We start from the raw sequence: 18,748 nt of genomic DNA, 5'->3' as shown, positions 1-18,748 counted from the left end.
TTCTAGTTAGATTTTGAACAGCAGGTGGCACTGTTGTATATTATATTAACTTGTACAGTAACTTCTACAATTCTTTTACTTATGCTTGTTAGTTACAGATGTTGGTGAGCTGGTAGCATCTGGAATCTGTAGTCTGCTGTTTGAGAAAAAACACGTTTCACAAATCATTTTGCTTACTCTCACATTGCTTAAAGTTTCATTGAAATGGGTTAATTAATACCTAGCAGGATGCATAATGGGACAAGAGAAAATTCTTGTGCTCCTTTTTTTTCTGTTGTTTTATATTCATATTTGAATGATTCAACCCAAGGTGTAGAGCTCAGCTGCAATGACGGTCTGTAGTAGTCTTAAAACCACGGTGCTGTGCATCTATACTTGACTCTGCTTGTCTTTGTGGTGTGTTGTGAATATGACCACAGCTGTAATCTTTGGGTGTTTTACGTATTGATGTACGATGTTATCGCTGATCTCTCTGCTCTATGTCCTGTCCCTGACTAGGAACTGGTCTCAGACACTAACCAACATGTGAAGTCAGCCCTGGCCTCAGTCATCATGGGCCTTTCCACTATCCTTGGCAAGGATAACACAATAGAGCACTTACTTCCTCTCTTCCTGGCTCAACTTAAGGACGAGGTAAAGGAAATGCAAATTTGCAATTGTTGAACACAATTTATTTTCCCCCACTAGCTTTGGAAATTCTAATGGAGGTCAGAGCCTGACCTCCGTCTTTCGTGATCAGCATGTCTGAAATGGGCTAAAGCCACTTGGCTGCAGCCACCAGATGTACCTAGCTGTCACCTGACCTGGTCAGAGGATGATTCATGCACTTGGCAGTCAGACTGTGACCTAACATTTAGAAGATAGCTTATCTGTAATGAAGTATTATCAAGGGCTGGCTAAGTTGCCACCTCAAGTATTTATTAATTTCAGTTATTCTTTTGATATTTTTTTAGTATGAGCCCAGTCTGTTATAATCAGTTCATGTGGACTGTCGCTTTGGTTTTAGCTTACATGTCCCTGTGCATTCTCCTCATGTAGCAGGTAAATCTGAAAGCATAGCGGAGTCAGATCTTGCCCAGTGAATACATTTCTTTGGAATGAATGTACGTATTGAGATTAGCCTGGCCAGTTTGACTCAAAGGTATATAATTGTTTTGGGAAGGTTGAAGCTGTCAGTTCTGACATAAAAATTTCAATAATTCAAGGTGCATCTCTCTAATGGCTGTTTTAAAGTGAGCAAGATGGAGAATGGTCTATTTTTTTGTCAACATGTCAGTCATTCAGTGCTGAAATATTGGAAATTGTTTAATGTGTCATATTTGTCTCCTGCGTCAAGAAGACTGGCAGCGTTTCAAGTCATTATGTAGTTTTGGGTCTACAGTGGATGAAAAAGTGTTTTAGCCATTCCTGTTATCTCTATTCCTACTAGATCAGAACCGAAGCAGATTTCCATCTAAGGCTCTTAGATGGAAATGTGGGATATATTAGTCTGGGAAAGAGTATTTGGAAGTCTATTTTGTTTGGAGTAACTAAAGTAGCTTGGCTTATCTGGAGTGCAGATGTTCACACTTGGGAGGGAAAGAAAGCAATTGTATGATTCAATACAAGGCCAAACATTTTCACTTTGTAAATTAAATTGATTTGTTCAATATTGAGACTCTGTTGTGATGTGATCGGCTGCCTTGAACATCTCAACCATCTTCCTTTTACAGTGCCCCGAGGTACGTCTCAACATCATCTCCAACCTAGACTGTGTGAATGAGGTGATTGGCATCCGTCAGCTCTCCCAGTCTCTGCTGCCAGCCATTGTGGAGCTGGCTGAGGATGCAAAGTGGAGGGTTCGCCTGGCCATCATTGAGTACATGCCCCTGTTGGCAGGCCAGCTGGTGAGTCATACAGCCATGGCAGACAGCGGAAACTCATTTAAAATGTTGTAAAAATCTTTCAAATTCATATCAAGGAAAAACCCAGAAAATATATCAACTGTTAATACGTGTGTATGTGTTTGTACACATCCCTGAAAAATTGCTCCAACCATGTTGTCCATTTTCCCCAGGGAGTGGAATTCTTCGATGAGAAACTCAACACACTTTGCATGGCCTGGCTTATTGACCATGGTAAGGCACTCCCGTGGGTCAATGTGTTTCCTGCAGTTTTGTTAGACCTTGGTGCATGGTATCAAACGGTTGCCATAATGCACTGTTGAAGTTTTTTTTTTTTTAAACTTTCCACACGTTGTCATCTCTGAAATGCATCATTCTGTGTAATTCAAGTCCTATGCTCAAAAATACACAAGCCCTTTTATTTGGGCTGTGTGTTTGCTTCGAGACAAGCAGGAACTTTTTAGTTGTCATTTGTCAAGGTCACTGTGACCTTACAATTGTGAACATAATATCTCAGCCCCACAATTGTTTTTAGAATTTTTGCCTGCTGGAGGCGACTCTGGAAAATAGTTGTGGTTGTTGTTGGAGATCTCAGAAAAACTGATGCCCAAATTCTGAAAAAGTGGCAATACTTGTTATTCAATGACACTGGTAACATCGTCGCTCAAGGTAGAGGACTTTAGTGGCACACAGAGTGACAGTGGCAGGTGCACTAAATGGTTTTGTGGAGGAAAAAGCACACATTGGGACTTAGGAGACAGCAGGGTTTTCACCAGTGTGCTACTGCAGCGTCAACAAGTGTGGCCACGAGAGAGAGGGTGCATGTGTGATGAGGATTATTAACCTAGCACAAGCAAAGCAGAGCTTTGTCTTTCGGTCTGAAATAAAACTACCGCAGACCACAAGTGACACTCCCAACCAACACAGACCTGATTGTGTACAGTCAAGTCAACAAGTTCCCTGAACTGAATGCTAAAAATTGTGCTTGAAACCTGCTGAAAGTGAAGTGGTTCTCCCCTAAGCTCGTGACATGCATTGAGTTCTTCTTAAGCACGCTATGTTTAGTTACAACTGTATTGATGGGGAATTTTACAGATGAAGACTAGCAAGCTTAACCCCACCCCACCCCTAGTAGACAGACCGTTCATATAGCAGGAGTTTATATTTACATGTGTTGATTTCATATTTGTATTGTCAAAGTTTGTCATTGTATAGAAACAGGTGTTAGTAATCATGTAATTCAGTGACATCAGTGCCCGCTACCAGATTTCTTGAATTGTGATATTACTGGTCATGGCAAAGCTCCAGGGTCAGAAGTTGCAGAACCAACACAGAGTCAAACATCATCGTTATGTTGTAGTTTAGTTGTAGTTAGTAAAGCTGTGTGTGCCTTTGACTCTTGTGATTCAGGGAAAAATACCTCAGTGGCGTATAGTGTGTGAACCAGAGAATCACCGCTGGACCCTGTTGAGATGTTGGGAGCATGAAGGAAAGGCCCACCATATTGCAGAAGACACAGAGTCACTAAATGAGAGAACACTTTTCATTTACTGCCTTCCAGGCAGAATTAATCAGCACTCAGGTGACTGAGTCACAACAGTCAAGAGAATCTACCCGTTTGTCTCAGTGACCTTGAAATGACCCCTAAGAGGCCAAATATCTAGTATTCCACACATACACAAACTTACTGCACGGTATGTGATTATATATTTTAGAAAAGGAAGAAAGCACAAGAGTGGAGATGGAGAAAATAGCTGTCTGTTTTATACGTTTTTTTATGTATCCGAGTCTCGTGAGTGGATTCTGTAGAATCCCTTGTATTATATGTTCACCCTGAGTCTCTTAGTTTAACTGTGTTCTTAGTTGCCAAAGTCTGCAGTTCATGCAGATTCTCTACATACAGACGTACATTGTATATCATGTTGAACTGATGGATGTAAATCACACAGTTGGGTCAGTCGGGGTGAGCATTTATCTTGGAGTGTTAGCCCCTTGCCTCTGTGCCTTGGGCTTGTTTTCATCCAGATTAAACTGACAACGGAGACAGACGCATTCAAAAGCCAGAAGTGTTGTGGACCCAGTGTGCCACACAGTGCTTCTATCCTTGAAGGTTTTCTTTGGCATAAACTTTTCATTTAGGGTGTATAGTTTTCTTTGAGCTTGTTTAATGAGAGAGATGTGCACAATTGAGGACAAAGAGCCAGCTGGGTTACATCATTGGAATTTGTGTGTGTGTGTGTGTGTGTGTGTGTCTGGGGTTAGGGTAAGGGCTGTGTTGCCCTTACGTAAGCTCTTCAAAGAGATAGGACTGTCAGCTGACAATCTTCCCCCACTGACTCGCAATTGTTTTAACACATTCAGATGTGCTATAAATATATATATTTCCTGGTGTCTGGACCATTGGATTGGATAAACACTGGACATTCAGTAAAATGTGTCAAGATGTACAATCAAGTGTACAAGTAAAGTATATTCTGTGTTATAAATGCAGCTTTCAACAGATTGTAGTTGTGTCACTAACATCTCTAATTTTGCTCACCCTTCTGCTCATACCATTGTCTTTGACCACAGCAGGCAGCTGGTTATGGGTAAAAAAGCCTGACACTGAATACTGAATTGTATTTCGGTTCACTTCGTTATTCAGTCTGACAGGGTTCCCATTGCGACTGTTTTCTGTTCTGTTGTTGTGATGGCTTTGCCATAGATGGAGTCCGCATTGGTAACCAATCACAGCATTTTATATCACTGTGGAGTGATAACCCGTAAGCAAGGAAGAAACTAGCTGGGAAAGGCTGATTGAACCCGCTTGCAGGACCTCACATCTTATGCTTAACCGTTTGAGCAAACGCTGCATCTCAACAAAACTATTTAGGCTGTTGAATGCCAGTTCTTGGTCACGTCAAGAACAGAACCTACAGTGACAAACCATTCTGATATTTGCTGCCACCTCAGATGTCTCCTGCAGAGGTTAAGCACAGAGATATGCCAGCATGGGTTTTAGGAAAAAGCAAAACCTTTTTCAGCTATAGCCCCTGTTAGCGGCTACTGCTAGCCTTAGCATTCCTTTTAGTGAAACACCAATGCAACCTTTTTTTCCCTTTTAAGTGTACAATGATATTTTTTTTGGTCATTTCATTAAAACTGTAGATTCAAAGCGAAGAGTTGTAACTAGATGTTGCCTGTAACTGCTGGATCAGTAAATGTTTCGTACATAGTGACCAACAAATTTTGCTTCACCAACTGTTGTTTTTGTTTCCTCCAAATTGCCCCCAAAAAATGTCTTAGCAGGTTTTAACATTTTTACACTTTTTACATTGTTTTCTAGTGTATGCCATCCGTGAGGCTGCCACCTGTAACCTCATGAAACTGGTGGAGAAGTTTGGAGCAGAATGGGCTCAGAACACCATCGTGCCCAAGGTCCTGGGTATGGCCAATGACCCCAATTACCTCCACAGGATGACCACCCTATTCTGCATCAATGTGAGTCACCTGCCAGTTTTTTCCTCCACTTATTTGTATGTTCCTTTTAATCATCCTTACTGAACACAATTGTTTGTTTGAAGGCTTTGTCAGAGGTTTGTGGCCAGGAGATTACCACTAAGCAGATGCTTCCAGTGGTCTTAAAGATGTCCAATGACCAGGTGGCCAATGTTCGCTTCAATGTGGCCAAGTCCCTCCAGAAGATTGGCCCTGTCCTTGACAGAGAGTGCGTCGTCTGTGTGGTTTCTCTCCACTTTGACAAAGATGTATTGCTTTGATACAGTTGAGCAATTAATAAGTTAAGTAATTCCCATCATCCATATTTGTCCCCAGGGCTCTTCAGACAGAAGTGAAGCCAGTGCTGGAGAAGCTGGCTACAGACACGGACATGGATGTTAAGTACTTTGCCCAGGAGGCTATCAGTGGTGAGCTTTCATTTCTTCCTCCAGCATGTACAAACTTTGTAGGCTCTAAGTCATAAAAACTGAGTTATTTCTTTTCCCACTTTTCCCCCTCCCCAGTTCTTCCCCTGGCATAACTGAACCAACATGGTGAAACCAGACAACCACCCTCATCAACAACACTTTTACAATATATTTATTGATGTTCAGGAACAACTGGTATCTGTATAGAGAAATCTGTTAACAATTGTTTTATCCTATCTTTTTTCCTCCAAGGTAGATCTTTGTCCAGGCATAGCTCAGGCTTCTTCATTAACCTTCGTCTTTGCTGTAAATGGGTGCTTAAACAAAGGCAAAGTGTGATGAAATTGCATTAAGTGGTGCATGCTGACTAATGTGCTACGTTTCTAGCTAGGCCTCGCAAATCAGAGCCCCTCTCACATTCCTCCCTTTTTACACCCTTTGCCACATTTTGTACTTGAGCCTCCGTGGTTGCAGCCAACCAGGTCCATGTTTGGTACTCTCACCCGGGGTCGTGCCTGCTCTTTGCTTCTGCATTTTTCTCCCAATGCAAACTAACTGAGCAGTAGAGGGTGCAACGAGCTGTTCATTTAGCTACTTCTTCACTCAGCCCCTCTTTGTAGCTTCTGGACACACCAGCATGGTTCTCCATAGAAACGATTGGAAGATGTATAAGGCAGTCTGGCTTGCACCTGACCAAACATGTTGTCTCCTAAATGCTTCATGGGATTGCTCTATACTGGGTTTGCATTGCTGCATGTAATCTGAGAACCTAAAGATTGCACGTGCTAATCAGTCCCTCATAGTGTCCTTACCAACCACATCTATTGTTGGTTCTCTGGAACAACACAGATTGAATTGGTTGAATAAAAGAAATACCTCGGCTCACAAAAAGGAGACCTGCTCAGTTGTCAAGTGTTGCTCCCAGTTGATATTCCTCTAAATCCAAAGTGGCAGTTGATGTTTAAGGGTGGGACAAGTAGTGATTTAGTGATGTACTGCATTGCATTCTCGGCATTACTGTTACTCTTTGTGCCAATAACTAACCATTGGTGTTTTAATAAAGCTGGGTAAACAGTTTTTTCACCCGTCCTGTTCTAGAAAGAGACCTGGTATTCTTTAATAGACACCTGAACCCTTAAATGTTAATGGAACGGTAAAAGTAAATTGACTATATCAGTTAATGGAACCACCCAGTTTTCCTTTCGGTCCAAGCAATGTCCTCCATAGCACAGAAGTATAAAGTGAGCAGACGGCCACCCAAGCATCCTTGCTTACAAATTTATAGACAGAACATAGGTGGGGGGAGCATGTGAACGTGAGGCTGTATAATGTTTTATTATGGGCTGGGAACAAGGTGGTTACGGGAGGGTTGAGTTAAATGTATCCGTGTTGAAATAAGTCTCCCTGAACTATCCTCCCTCATCTTCTTCTCTTGAATAAACCTTGATTGTTGATTGTCCTGTATCACAAAGGCTGTGCTTTTATTTTTATTTTGAAACCTCCCCACATTTGATGCTGTACTACTGTATGTTGATCTGAATAAAGTAACAAAGGAACTGTTGTAGCCTGATTTTATAACTACAGCTACAGCTCAAGTACATAACCTTCATTATTGCCCATTATGGTTGCCACAAGGTGACAAACAGGAAACAATCGTAATAAAACAATCTACTATTAAACAACGTATTATCCTTAAGCATTAACAAATGTCTTAGGTTGCTGAGTGACGTTGCACCAAGGATATAAATTTAGATTTCCTTTTAGACTTAAAACCTTTTTAAATAGTTAAAATACTGAGAGAAATTGAAGTGACAGTGAACAAAATGCCACTTAAAAGATGTCTCATAAATTGGAATTATTGACCAATGAGATAGTGAATGGACTCAAATGGTAAATGGACTCAATTTTATATCGTGCTTTTCTACTTTAGCGGCACTCAAAGTGCCTCACAGTGTCATCTCATTCACACACACACACACTGATGGTGGAGGCTGCCATGCAAGGCGCCAACCTACTCATCAGGAGCAATTATGGGTTTAGGATCTTGCTCAAGGACACTTCAACATGGTCACCGCGGTCGAGGATGGAACCAGCGACCCTTTGGTTGCTAGACGACCACTCTCCCCCTGAGCCATGCCGCTCAGTGGTAAAGATGAATTATCAGTTGCATGGAAGTGCAAGTTCTTTCATCGAGTGACTGTTATGGTGGGCATTTTCCTTTCCACCAACTCAAAGGGGTTCAGCAGGGAAACTCGGGGTCACCCGCTGTGAACGGCAGAACCTCTGCAGCTGCATCGTTATCAGTTTGAAGTCATCCTAAATTCCAATATGTGAATGGTCTCATTGGTCACCTGCCATCATATTCCAGTCATGTTTCCCACCTTGCCACTGGAAGTGTGACAAGTCTGGTTTGACCCTCATCTTTCCTTACAACAGCTGTTAGACACTGTGGCACATGGTTATTCTTCCAGGTGTATCGACCTTGAGTGGGACCGGTCTTACAGCCAACCAGGAGGTTTTAGTGTGGCTTCAAGCTCACCAGGAATGTCTCCATTTCCTACTATTTCTCCATTTGCTCTCTTCTCCGATTCCTCTTTTTTGGACCGCTCAGACCACATTTTGAGGTGGTCTCGGCCACATTCGTCTGGCAGTATGAGGGCAAAAGGAACAGGGCTACATTGAAGGACTGCTGACAAAGTGGAAGGATGTACTCTAAATCCTATAATGTGAAATACCCCTGAAGTCATCTGAGAAAAGAAAATTTGATCTTTAAATATATATTCCAGGTTTATTTAGTTCATAAACACTGCTCTCAGGTTCATAATGTGTTTCCTTGGATTTGTGGTGGAGGGCTGGCTCGTCTGAAAAGCTGCTCAGGGACCACATCAACACCAGCATCTGTGTTTGGAGTCACAGGTTTGATTGTAAGAGAGAGAGAAATAGAACTGTCACTATCCAGAGATGATGGAGACATTGGAATCCACAGATTAATAAACCCAGAATGCGATAGATAGAGCATGAGTTTGTGAAAAATATTGTCTTTTGAAGAAAACGCTGCATTAATTAGACATTCCTGTCTGATATTTGGTCAGCTCAAACCTGGTAGACAGCTGCTGTGGAGATGAAAGCGCTGGTCCTCTGGGATGTTTTTGCCAGAGGGAACCCTGTAGAGCAAGACGGGATCTGCAGCTGACATTTACCCTCACCCCTGACTACTGCTGGGGTGAGGAACACTGCAGGAGATATATTTGTTGAACCGGCTTCATCTTAGGTTTGTCACACTAAAAAACATCTTTCATCTTTCTTCTTTTTAAAGCGCCTCCACCCATCTTCTGTTACATTGCGCAACACGGCCAGACCACATTATACACTTTCTCTGTAACACACGCACAGGTTGCTGTACGTCAGCACATTCTGCCACAGTGAGACCACCTTAGGGAGCTATTTAGGATATAGCAGCTTCAAGGCAGTGTGTGCTTTTGAAGAAATGGTGTGAAGTAGGAGGAGGATTGATGATACGATCTTCGAGACAAATCATGTCTTTCCTTGCTCACACCCGATGATAAGGAGTTCCTGTTTTAAGTATGAGAAGCTCTAAACTACAGCCAAAAAAAAAAAATCTTTATTAAAACATGATTACGTGAGGACGAAGGCTAATCCTCCCCTAAATCCACTAGAGTTCACGAGGCAGTAATGAAACAGCAGCAACCTATTTCTCTCTATTTAGATCCTGTTATTTGGGGGGATTGTCAGCAGCCAGAACGCTTGATGGTGCTGAGAGCCTTGACGTCAATGCAGCTGCCTCCCAGGACTGTGTCATTTATAATGAAAAGAGTCAAGCAAAGCCCCCACGCAGCAACACACACACGCACACATACGCACATACAGTGAAGTCAGATTCTCTCAGGGTGACAAATGACAAACATAAGTCAGGAGAAAAAGAGCTTTAGTTGTGTCCCCCTATTTGTTTCATGTTTCAGTGGTTTTATAAACTGTGTAAACTAAGATTATATCAAAGCAGAAAGAAGAGAGGAAACAATGGAAATCACTCATGCAGTATGTGTGTGTGTGTGTGTGTTTGAGAGAGAGAGAGAGACAGAAAGAGAGACAGAGAGAGACTTTTGGCTCAGTTGTGGCATCCAGTCTCGAGCCGGCAGGAGCACATTTTTCCAGGCACTACTGGGTCATCTGTACTGGGATTTTGAGCTCTGCCCATCTGCTGGCCAGCGTGTGCCCAGCATGTAGTCTGAGACCAGGGGATGAAGATAAGCAACTGGGAGCACATGCCTATGAGTGCATCATGACCTTCAATGAAGAGCTGATTTCATGTAAGCTTTTCATTGCAAAGAAAATCTTTGTTCGACAGATAATCCTGACACGCATCATGCAGAGCGTTTGCGTCACACTCACTAGCTGTAAAGGCTGCTTGCTGCACTGGGTTTGCAGTTTAAAGAGTGTGTGTTTGTGTGTGTGTGTGTGTGTGTGTGTGTGTTACATAAAAGGTGCAGCTTGCTGAAAAGAGTTCAACCCCCCCCCCCCCCCACACACACACACATACACACATAAATATACATTCCTACAGGAGCATTTGTCTAAGGTTTTTTTTATTACTAATAATTCTTTAAAAATTTGTGCAGCTCTAATCCCAAGCAGTGTTGTGATGTCCTGCTTTGAAAGAGACAATGAGATGTCATCCCCCCTCCCTCTGTTGCCATGACAACCATTGATGTCATTACTGTATACTTTGACCTGATGTTAGAACAGGGCTCTGATATTGTGATATTTCATTGAGAAAAATAGAGATTACCCCTGTCTGTGTTCATAAAATCTTTCTTTTGCTCAAGAGTCTCAATAGATGGCAACAGCCCATAACAAACTCTATAAATAAATTACATTTAACTTCAATGCTGCAATTTAAAAGGAGAAATGTACAGTGTGGTTGCATTTTTCAAATATAGAGTCAAAGTGGCTTTTATGTTTTTATATGTTGTTATTATTTTCATCTCTCATACCAGAGCAGGAGCTGCTGAGTTGGAAGGAGGAGTTTATTCTTATCATTCAGGCCATTCAAAGCCACTCCCAGATCTTTAGCCGGTGTCAAATTAAGTTTGCATAAAAGGGAACAGATGCAAAACTGATCCCTAAACAGTATCAGAGGTGAGTTTATAAACCAGCGAATTATGACCCATCCAACGTTTCAGACATATCAGCTTAGCTCAGCTGTACCAGCTCAGTTTGATCCCAGGAAAAGAAGTGAGACCCTGGTTTCCATGAACAGACTGACCCCCCCACCCCCACCTACCTCTGCTGGTGTGCTGGTGGGATTAGCTGTTCTCTGTCTGAGTGGGCAGATTGGATTGACATGTTCTCAATAAATGATCCTTTCCACACAAGAAGAACAGACTGCTGAAAAGTCATTTCATTTTCTTATTGTACGTTTTGTTCTCCATCTATTTACAGTCCTGTGACACTTGACTCAGACCGGACGGGCCTTTATTTGACTGGTCATCACCAACAGAAAGGTTTAGGTTTCACATGCTTTAATAAATATTGACAGGTGACTGCTATGGAGATGGACTGAATGTGATGTCAGAACAGTGATCTCAGCCACTGGTCTGGGTTTCACCTCTTATCACTGCTGATGAATTATTCTGTCTCTCCTGTGGCCCATAAAACACTGGGCAGGGTAACAGCTGGTTTTAGACAAGATAAACACTCAAATGTTACGTTAGCGAGCTGCAGACCCCCATGGCTGACTTCTAGTTACCATGGCTGCAATGGACAGAGCTCCACAATACACATGGCATGTCCCCTTCACAAAATTATGTTATTTTATGGTATTTTTTTGTCATATTATCCACGCCTGCTTGTGTTGTGCCTCCGCACCAGCGAGGTCATTGGGGAGGCATTATGTATCAGAACTGAAGGAATTCCTTCAAATTTGGCACAAAAATTCATACATACAAAACCGTGCAAATTGGTTTTAAGGATTTTATAAATCTGTCTCCACCCAATGAAAGAAAAATACTGTGATTTTTAAGACGCTCCATGTAACTTCTACCAAATGTATTAATAGTTTCCTGTAAAAAACAAACAAACAAAAAAACTTGCTGAAATTTCATGTTGAAATATGTGCTGTTTCCTTGTCAACACTTGCACTGTATTCTGGTCAAGACTAGAGTTATGAGTGACAACTGCCCCTGAGTGCTCAACACTCATTTTGACATCAAATTACCTTTAAACTCAAGTAATCCAGACCTGAGGTGGTAAAGGATTCAAGCCAGATAATTTCCTGTCCTGTAGAGGGAACCTGTACCAAAATCTTTAATGGTGCATGTTCCACCAGTAACTCTGCCCACTAAAACTGGCACAGTTTGTATTTAAAGGGCAGTAAAATCATGTGCCAGTGAAAGCCGAATCTGTGTGATGTAGCAAATACGAATGGAGTCAGTTCACCAAAACACAAGTAATGAGTCATCAATATGAACAAAATAGACTTTCACAATATTATGTTCAATAAACCTTTTTAATCTCAACAGCAAGTTAGCTTATGTGTGGTCAACATCAATGAAGGTAAATATAAAACTGGATTTCTATTGATAGATTGATATTTCTGTTTTATCAGCAGGAGGTGAAATGATGGTACTTGGAAACACATCCACTAGAATCTTCATAACTTGAGTCTTCAACTAGAGAAATATTGCTATAATACTTTTAAATGGCGTACACTGATTGACCAAGAAGAAGAAGAAGAAGAAGAAGAAGAAGAAGAAGCATGGTAGAGAAGCTGACGGAAGAAGCTCCTAAACTCCACACGGTGGGTCATACAGGGAAACTTCTGAGGGACTTTGGTTTTGTACCTTTGTAAAACCTGGCTCTACTTACGTTAAAAAAACCCCAAAAACATAACAAAATGAATGATACAAAGGGTCCAACCAGAAATAATGGTATTATTCCTTGTCTTAATTTAGATTGAAATACGAAAAGTAAAAGGCACACTGAACACTATTCACGTTCAACACAAAAGTCACCTTGGTGCAACTTGAGTGTGCACTCAAGACTCACTAAACACACTTTATTTGTACAAAGAACACTTTTCGGTAAGTGTCACCCCTTTTCCGATTAGATGAACAATCAGTTAAAGTGTTATTGTGTCTGGTCTTTCTTTGAAAGAAATCTGTTTTGTGTCCATTATTGGTGGGAAAGAGAGAGAGCAGAAAGGTGTTTCCTACAGATTACAGGTCTGTTTCATCTGCCAGGAAACAGCAGCGCAACGCAAACCTTTACCACCTCCTCCCTCGCTACATCTCTTCTTCCCCTCGTCATCAAAGTGCTCCAGTATTCAATTTCCACAGTTCATCCTGTAGGTATTCTAGCCTGACCATTTACAGAGAAAGTAAACAATCATCAAAACATTAAAAGGTGAAATCCACCCTTCAGTACCTTTGCACTGTCATTGATCAACAAGTCAATGCCCAGAAAAGTCCAGAATGCTGAAACCGAAACGTCTCCTTCTCTTGCTCTTAAGTGGTACTTTATCTCTCCGAAAGACATTTTTACCCTTGAAACATGGTTATGAGACCAGAGAAACAGCTCAGCAACATTAATGCACCAGACCAGCTTTGCTACATACTGTAACTGACTAACATTGTGTGTGGTTTGTTTAACATTGAAAAAAACTCATGTATCAGTTTATCACTGCTAGATGTCTTGAACTCCTGCAGACTTTTTCTCTTGGGTGACTTCTCGGTGATTCCAGAGTTGAGAAACTGCAGAAGCCTCAAACATGTTGCAACACGGAATTGAAGTTTAACAGTGAAACTCATCCAATGAATAATCCAAGTCTACTTAATCTACTTTATCTGTCATATACTCAATACTTTGCAAAACCCTTTGATTTGAGGTAAATATCTAACTAGAGCAGTTCCCGGTCTAAACTCGATGGTGTGCCCTAGCTGATAAATTCCAACCACCATTAAATAAAACAGAATTTGTCGCCTGGATGCTTACTGTAGTGCTACAATCTGTGCAGAACATGCTTAAGATTGGGTCAACAACCAAAAAGGACAAAATAAAAGCTGGGAGGTGATTCTGAATTCATCAAGTCATGCAGGGGGGAAAAAACCTGTTGGTATGATAAAGACATCTAAAAGTGAGTGACTGATAAACACATGACCATTTCTCACTTGAAGTAGATCAAGATGATCAGATGAGTCTCTCATTTGTACTCAGGAAGTATTGCATTTTTTTGTATTTAACCAAGATGAACTGATTAGTGGATTGACTGATCGAAAAAACAGTCAATAACAATTTTCATCAAAACGCCTGAGTTCTCAATCTGACTGTCAATCATTCTTTGAGCCTTCTGTAAGGTTAACCTGAATATCTTTGGAACTGTTGGCCAGACAATAACAGTTTGAATATGAAGGTTACTTTTTTATATATAAGAACAAATGATTAAAGTTTGATTGATTATTAATTGTGAAACAGTATTAAAAGGTGTTTAGGGTGGATTTGACCTGGCACAGGACTGCAACTATGGTTGGTCCATGTGTTGTAGCCAATGTGGAACCTGCAGCACTAAACCAGTCTGCACTGGTGGAGAACTTGTTGAGTCCAGGCTACAGACCAAAAAACAAAACAAAAACATCAAGGTCACCCAGTTTGGCAGAAGGTCACAGTCAATTAATCTCAGCTTGATAATAATTATCCCCCTGCTATTCTGATGAAGAGTAGTTTTTGAGAGTATGCATCTGTGTGGTTCAAAATCAGATTTTTACACAGTCTAAGTGCTATAAAATAAAAATAATAATAAAGATTTCTTGTCTTCTTGTTGGCTGGCAGTCAGTCAAAGCACAATGTTGAGCCAATAGTCAAAATCCAGTGTCAGGTGACTGACGTTCTGCTGGTCTTTGTCTCACAGCAGCCCCAACATCACAGAGGAAATATTCTTTCATGAACTCTTATGCAAGGAATTGTCTTCCATTATTGGAGACATGATTCACCATTAAAACAACACAGAGGCACGGCTGGAGCACAGAGGAATGGTAACCAGAACTCAAGGAACAAAAATAACATTTTAGGAAACAAGTTAATCTGCCATCCCCTTTAGAACCAGACAAGAATGTGGTGTGTGTGTGTGTGTGTGTGTGTGTGTGTGTGTGAGTGTGTGCACGCGCGTGTGCGCTTTAGGGTGCTGTGAGCATAGGGCAGCTTAGAGCAACAAATGGTAGTGGGTGGGAATCGTTGTAAAAGAAATCATGATTGGCGTGGAAATATATTGCACTGCTTTTCCCACAATACAATACTGATCTCCTCGTTCTTAGTAGTTTTTTCCCCGCTCCAGATAATTCATGTTTTAGACGGATAGTAAAAAACGAAATGACTTCTACACTTCGGCTTCTGGCAAGTGTCCCAGTATTACTACTATGCTGCACTTCATTTCCTGTAGTTGAGAGTGAGGCAGGTGAGGACACGGCAACTTAGCACTAACGTGACGAAAGAACGTTTTTAGCGGTCATCAGATGCACATATACACAGCAACTTATTATATCACAATATATCAGGATACGGTGATACTATTGTACCATGACCCAAGTATTGTGACACGTATTGTATTGTGAGGCCCTTGCAAATACCCACACTCTCTAATTTTATAATCAGACACAAAGCTGGAACTACTTTCCTGAATGGGTACTGTGATTTGACACAGCACCTAATAACTTGTGCCAACTTGATGATTCTGAAGAGCAACTGCTGCTACTAAACACGGCCTACTTTGTAAAAATGGATAAGGATGATCACCTCTGTACAACTGAAGATTCCAAACTTGATCATTTCATGATTTCAGACAAAGCTATGCCAAAACTTCTTACTCATCATAATTCATTTTGCTAAGCTAGCAACCAGTAAGCTGTCTCTGTGGGCTCCGTAACGTACACACAGAGGTGAAGTGACGATCTATTTCTTGTCTGGCTCTGGGGAGGATGGCAAACACGAATATTCCCCAAAAAGTTGACATGTTCCTAAAAGCTAAAACTGAGCACAGTTGTTTTACATGGAGACGTCAATACAGTGTTTTTTTTTTCAGTAATGACCGATGTGATGCACCAATAAAGTAACAAATGATGAAATTTTGAAGTCTGAATTGTGCAAATAATATAATAACATGTGGGCGCGCATGCGCACGCACACACATACACATACACACACACATACACACACGTGTCTCTATGCTTGTTCCCGCACTTCAGAGCGAGCAACGGATTATCTCCTGGTTACATCATCAGCACCACCAATGCCACTACAGCTGAATGTGGGGTTTCGATAACCAATCAGAGTTGGCTGCACAGGTGAGGCTTCCATTCGTAATCCCTCTACATCAAGGATTAATAATATTGCTTCAGTATTGCCACAAAAATAATATTGACTGTCACAGCAACTCCTCAACCAACTACGTGATAATTACACAAGCCCTCATTTATCAGGCAAATGCATGACCCTCAATTCAACTGTTAAAGAGGCGTGACATGGTAGTTATCCTCGTCTTACTGGCTGTAGAAGGAAACCTGACAAGAGTGTGCAATCAGATGGAGAGGTGAGAAAGCATTTCAGTAGTGTAAGAAAAAAATCAAAATCAGTAGTTACAGGTTACAAAAAACAAACAAAACAAAACACTGAAAACAGAAAAAATAATGTATCATTGACATCACATAGCCTACATAAAAGCCTGCTGCTAGAGAGCTGCGGTATCAATTATTCTTTTTAGTCAATTAACGAAAAAATAAAAGAAGCGATCATAATTAGTTGAGTAATGTTGCATTACTCACATCCTGCTGCTTCAATCATTGACTTAGCAGATGAGTAAAATTACTGTTGAATATTGTGTGTTAGTGTTACACCTGTTAATATGACATGTTAGCCACGATGCTCACATTAGTTTGTAAGAGAACACTTTTAACATTTGAATTTGCGGCAATATTTATGGTACCATGATAAATGAGGGCCACTTCTCTTGTTCAGTTGTTTTCTTCTATTGAAATTAAAAAAAAAAAATAAAATTGAGTCAGTCAATTGTTGTTGATTATGTCCTATCTTAAATACAAAAAGCACTGCCAGCCATTGTGCTTTTGGTTGCCAGTCAGTCCATCCTACATGAGTTCACTTCTAAATCTTTTCCAGGTGAAATGCTGCATTTCACCTACGCCGGGCAGCACGGCACAGTCCTGAAGAGCTCATCATCCCGGCAGTGACACAATGTCTGTGACAACTTGCCTCATTAGTCTGGCAAAGTTCCCATTGTGCCACAAATGGGAACTGTTCCACGCTCGTAGAGCTGAAGAGAACGAGAACAGATGAGGAGAAATGGAGGTAAGCTAAGGAAGGATTTTGGTAGAAAGGTTTCCAGAGGTTCATGACAACTAAGAAATGGAGTTTGTATTAGTTGCACAAAAATGAACACTTTCACTTCCCTGTTGCTATGCTTGTGGCCTCCACTTATATCTCCATTCTCTCTGCTCTCAACGCTGCATACGCTCTCACTGCTTAATACTGCTTCCTACCAACACCCTCACACAGCTTCAGTTGACCAGTACAAAGCCATGCTGGGAGTCCACAGTCTCCATCATCTCACTGTCCAGAAGGGAACCCTGCAGCTCAGGCAGACCTATACCCTCAGACTGCCCTGGCCTAGCTAACACCTCAGCTCCGACCTCAGACTCTCCGGGGCCGGGTGGGGGCAACAGACCCAGGTCAAGAGGGAACTCATACTGGTCTGGATGAGGAGCCTCAGTGGAGGGGCCAAGGGGCTGCTCACAGCCTGAGGGGTAGCTGTAGCCAAGGCCACTGACAGAGACTTCATGAGGCTGTTGGTGATGGAGGTGGGGGTGGGGGTGAAGGTGGGATCCAGGGGACAAGTGCTGGGTGTAGTGGTGGTGGCTAATGTAGGGGTCATAAACCAGGCCCTCTGCTGGTTCCATCAAGGGGCCCAAGCTATGAGGGTGGCTAAAGGGCGGCGAGGCCTGTTGGTTGCCCTGTTGCTGAGGTTGAGGCTGGTGTGCAGCTGACATTGGGGGGCCCTGAGGGGAGTTTTGCGCGGCTGCAGGGTCCAGAGCGGGGGCGCCTGTTGGATAGGATCCCTCAGCGATCTGCATCTGATTGAAGTAGACTGGCAGCCCCATGCCCTGTGACTGCTGCTGCAGGTACATTCTCTTCTGGTTCAGTCTGTGAGGAAAAAAACAGAGCTCAGTTTGATCAGGAAAACAAGGCCAGACCACCATAACAAAATATTAAACATATAAACTTTTTACTATGCCGTCAACATTTTAGCGAGGTTCCATATCTCTGATAACTGCAGAATTTGGTAAACTGGATTATTCATTATGTCACCATCACACATCTCACTACCAAGCCAGCTATTTTAACTAGATGCATGAAAAGTAGTGAAGGAGTCAAGTGTGGAGAAGATCAATCAATCACCTTATCGTAACACAAACTGAATCAGCTAAAATGATGATGTCAAGGTGAAAACCTGAAACACAATTTAATCAATCAGAAAAATGTCCTATTAACACAGAACTCCGTCCTTTTTTCTTTGCAATAACAAATGCTTTTAAGCTGTGATTGTAGGATTCTACCAGTCAAAAGCCATTTGAGGAAAACATTTTAAATATATTTAAATGGATTGTAAGGAGATGTGTTGTGCAGACATTTCCTGACTGGATTACCTGTGTTCCTGCAGCTGTTGCTCTAAACTTCGAGGAGTCTCCTTACAGAAAAGTTGGCAGCTAGCAGGACTGTTCGCCAGTACTGCAGTCTTCAGGGCATAAGAGAGATTGGGACTGATGACTGTATTCAGGATAATCACCATGGTAACCAACACTTTCACCATGTCAAAGCTGATAAAATTTTCAAATGATATCACTGGATGTTATGCAAAGTGGCTATTTGGTTTGATGAGAC

At 41.7% G+C, this 18,748-nt stretch overlaps 2 protein-coding genes across 2 annotated transcripts in view; one reads left to right on the top strand and one right to left on the bottom strand.

The window, feature by feature from the left end:
* ppp2r1bb (protein phosphatase 2, regulatory subunit A, beta b) overlaps positions 1-7,344 on the top strand; it is a 13,865-nt gene extending 6,521 nt beyond the window's left edge. Inside the window, exons 9-15 of the mRNA XM_086216207.1 lie at positions 499-633; positions 1,713-1,886; positions 2,057-2,117; positions 5,209-5,363; positions 5,447-5,589; positions 5,697-5,788; positions 5,885-7,344. Coding sequence (XP_086072333.1) covers positions 499-633; positions 1,713-1,886; positions 2,057-2,117; positions 5,209-5,363; positions 5,447-5,589; positions 5,697-5,788; positions 5,885-5,901 — 777 coding nt within the window. The 3' untranslated portion in view covers positions 5,902-7,344. The remainder of the gene's footprint in view (positions 1-498; positions 634-1,712; positions 1,887-2,056; positions 2,118-5,208; positions 5,364-5,446; positions 5,590-5,696; positions 5,789-5,884) is intronic.
* Positions 7,345-13,445: 6,101 nt separating this feature from the next.
* sik2b (salt-inducible kinase 2b) overlaps positions 13,446-18,748 on the bottom strand; it is a 54,608-nt gene continuing 49,305 nt past the window's right edge. The window contains exons 15-16 of the mRNA XM_086216206.1: positions 18,514-18,602; positions 13,446-18,010 (exon numbers count right to left, since the gene is read on the bottom strand). Of these exons, the coding sequence (XP_086072332.1) occupies positions 17,368-18,010; positions 18,514-18,602 (732 nt within the window). The 3' untranslated portion in view covers positions 13,446-17,367. The remainder of the gene's footprint in view (positions 18,011-18,513; positions 18,603-18,748) is intronic.

This window comes from Aulostomus chinensis, chromosome 10 (genome assembly GCF_037954235.1).
Source record: "Aulostomus chinensis isolate RoL2024-O1b breed Wild chromosome 10, RoL_Achi_v1.0, whole genome shotgun sequence".
Lineage (NCBI taxonomy): Eukaryota > Metazoa > Chordata > Actinopteri > Syngnathiformes > Aulostomidae > Aulostomus > Aulostomus chinensis.
The sequence above is the reverse complement of the archived record's forward strand: the minus strand, read 5'-3'. Positions and strand labels throughout refer to the sequence as shown.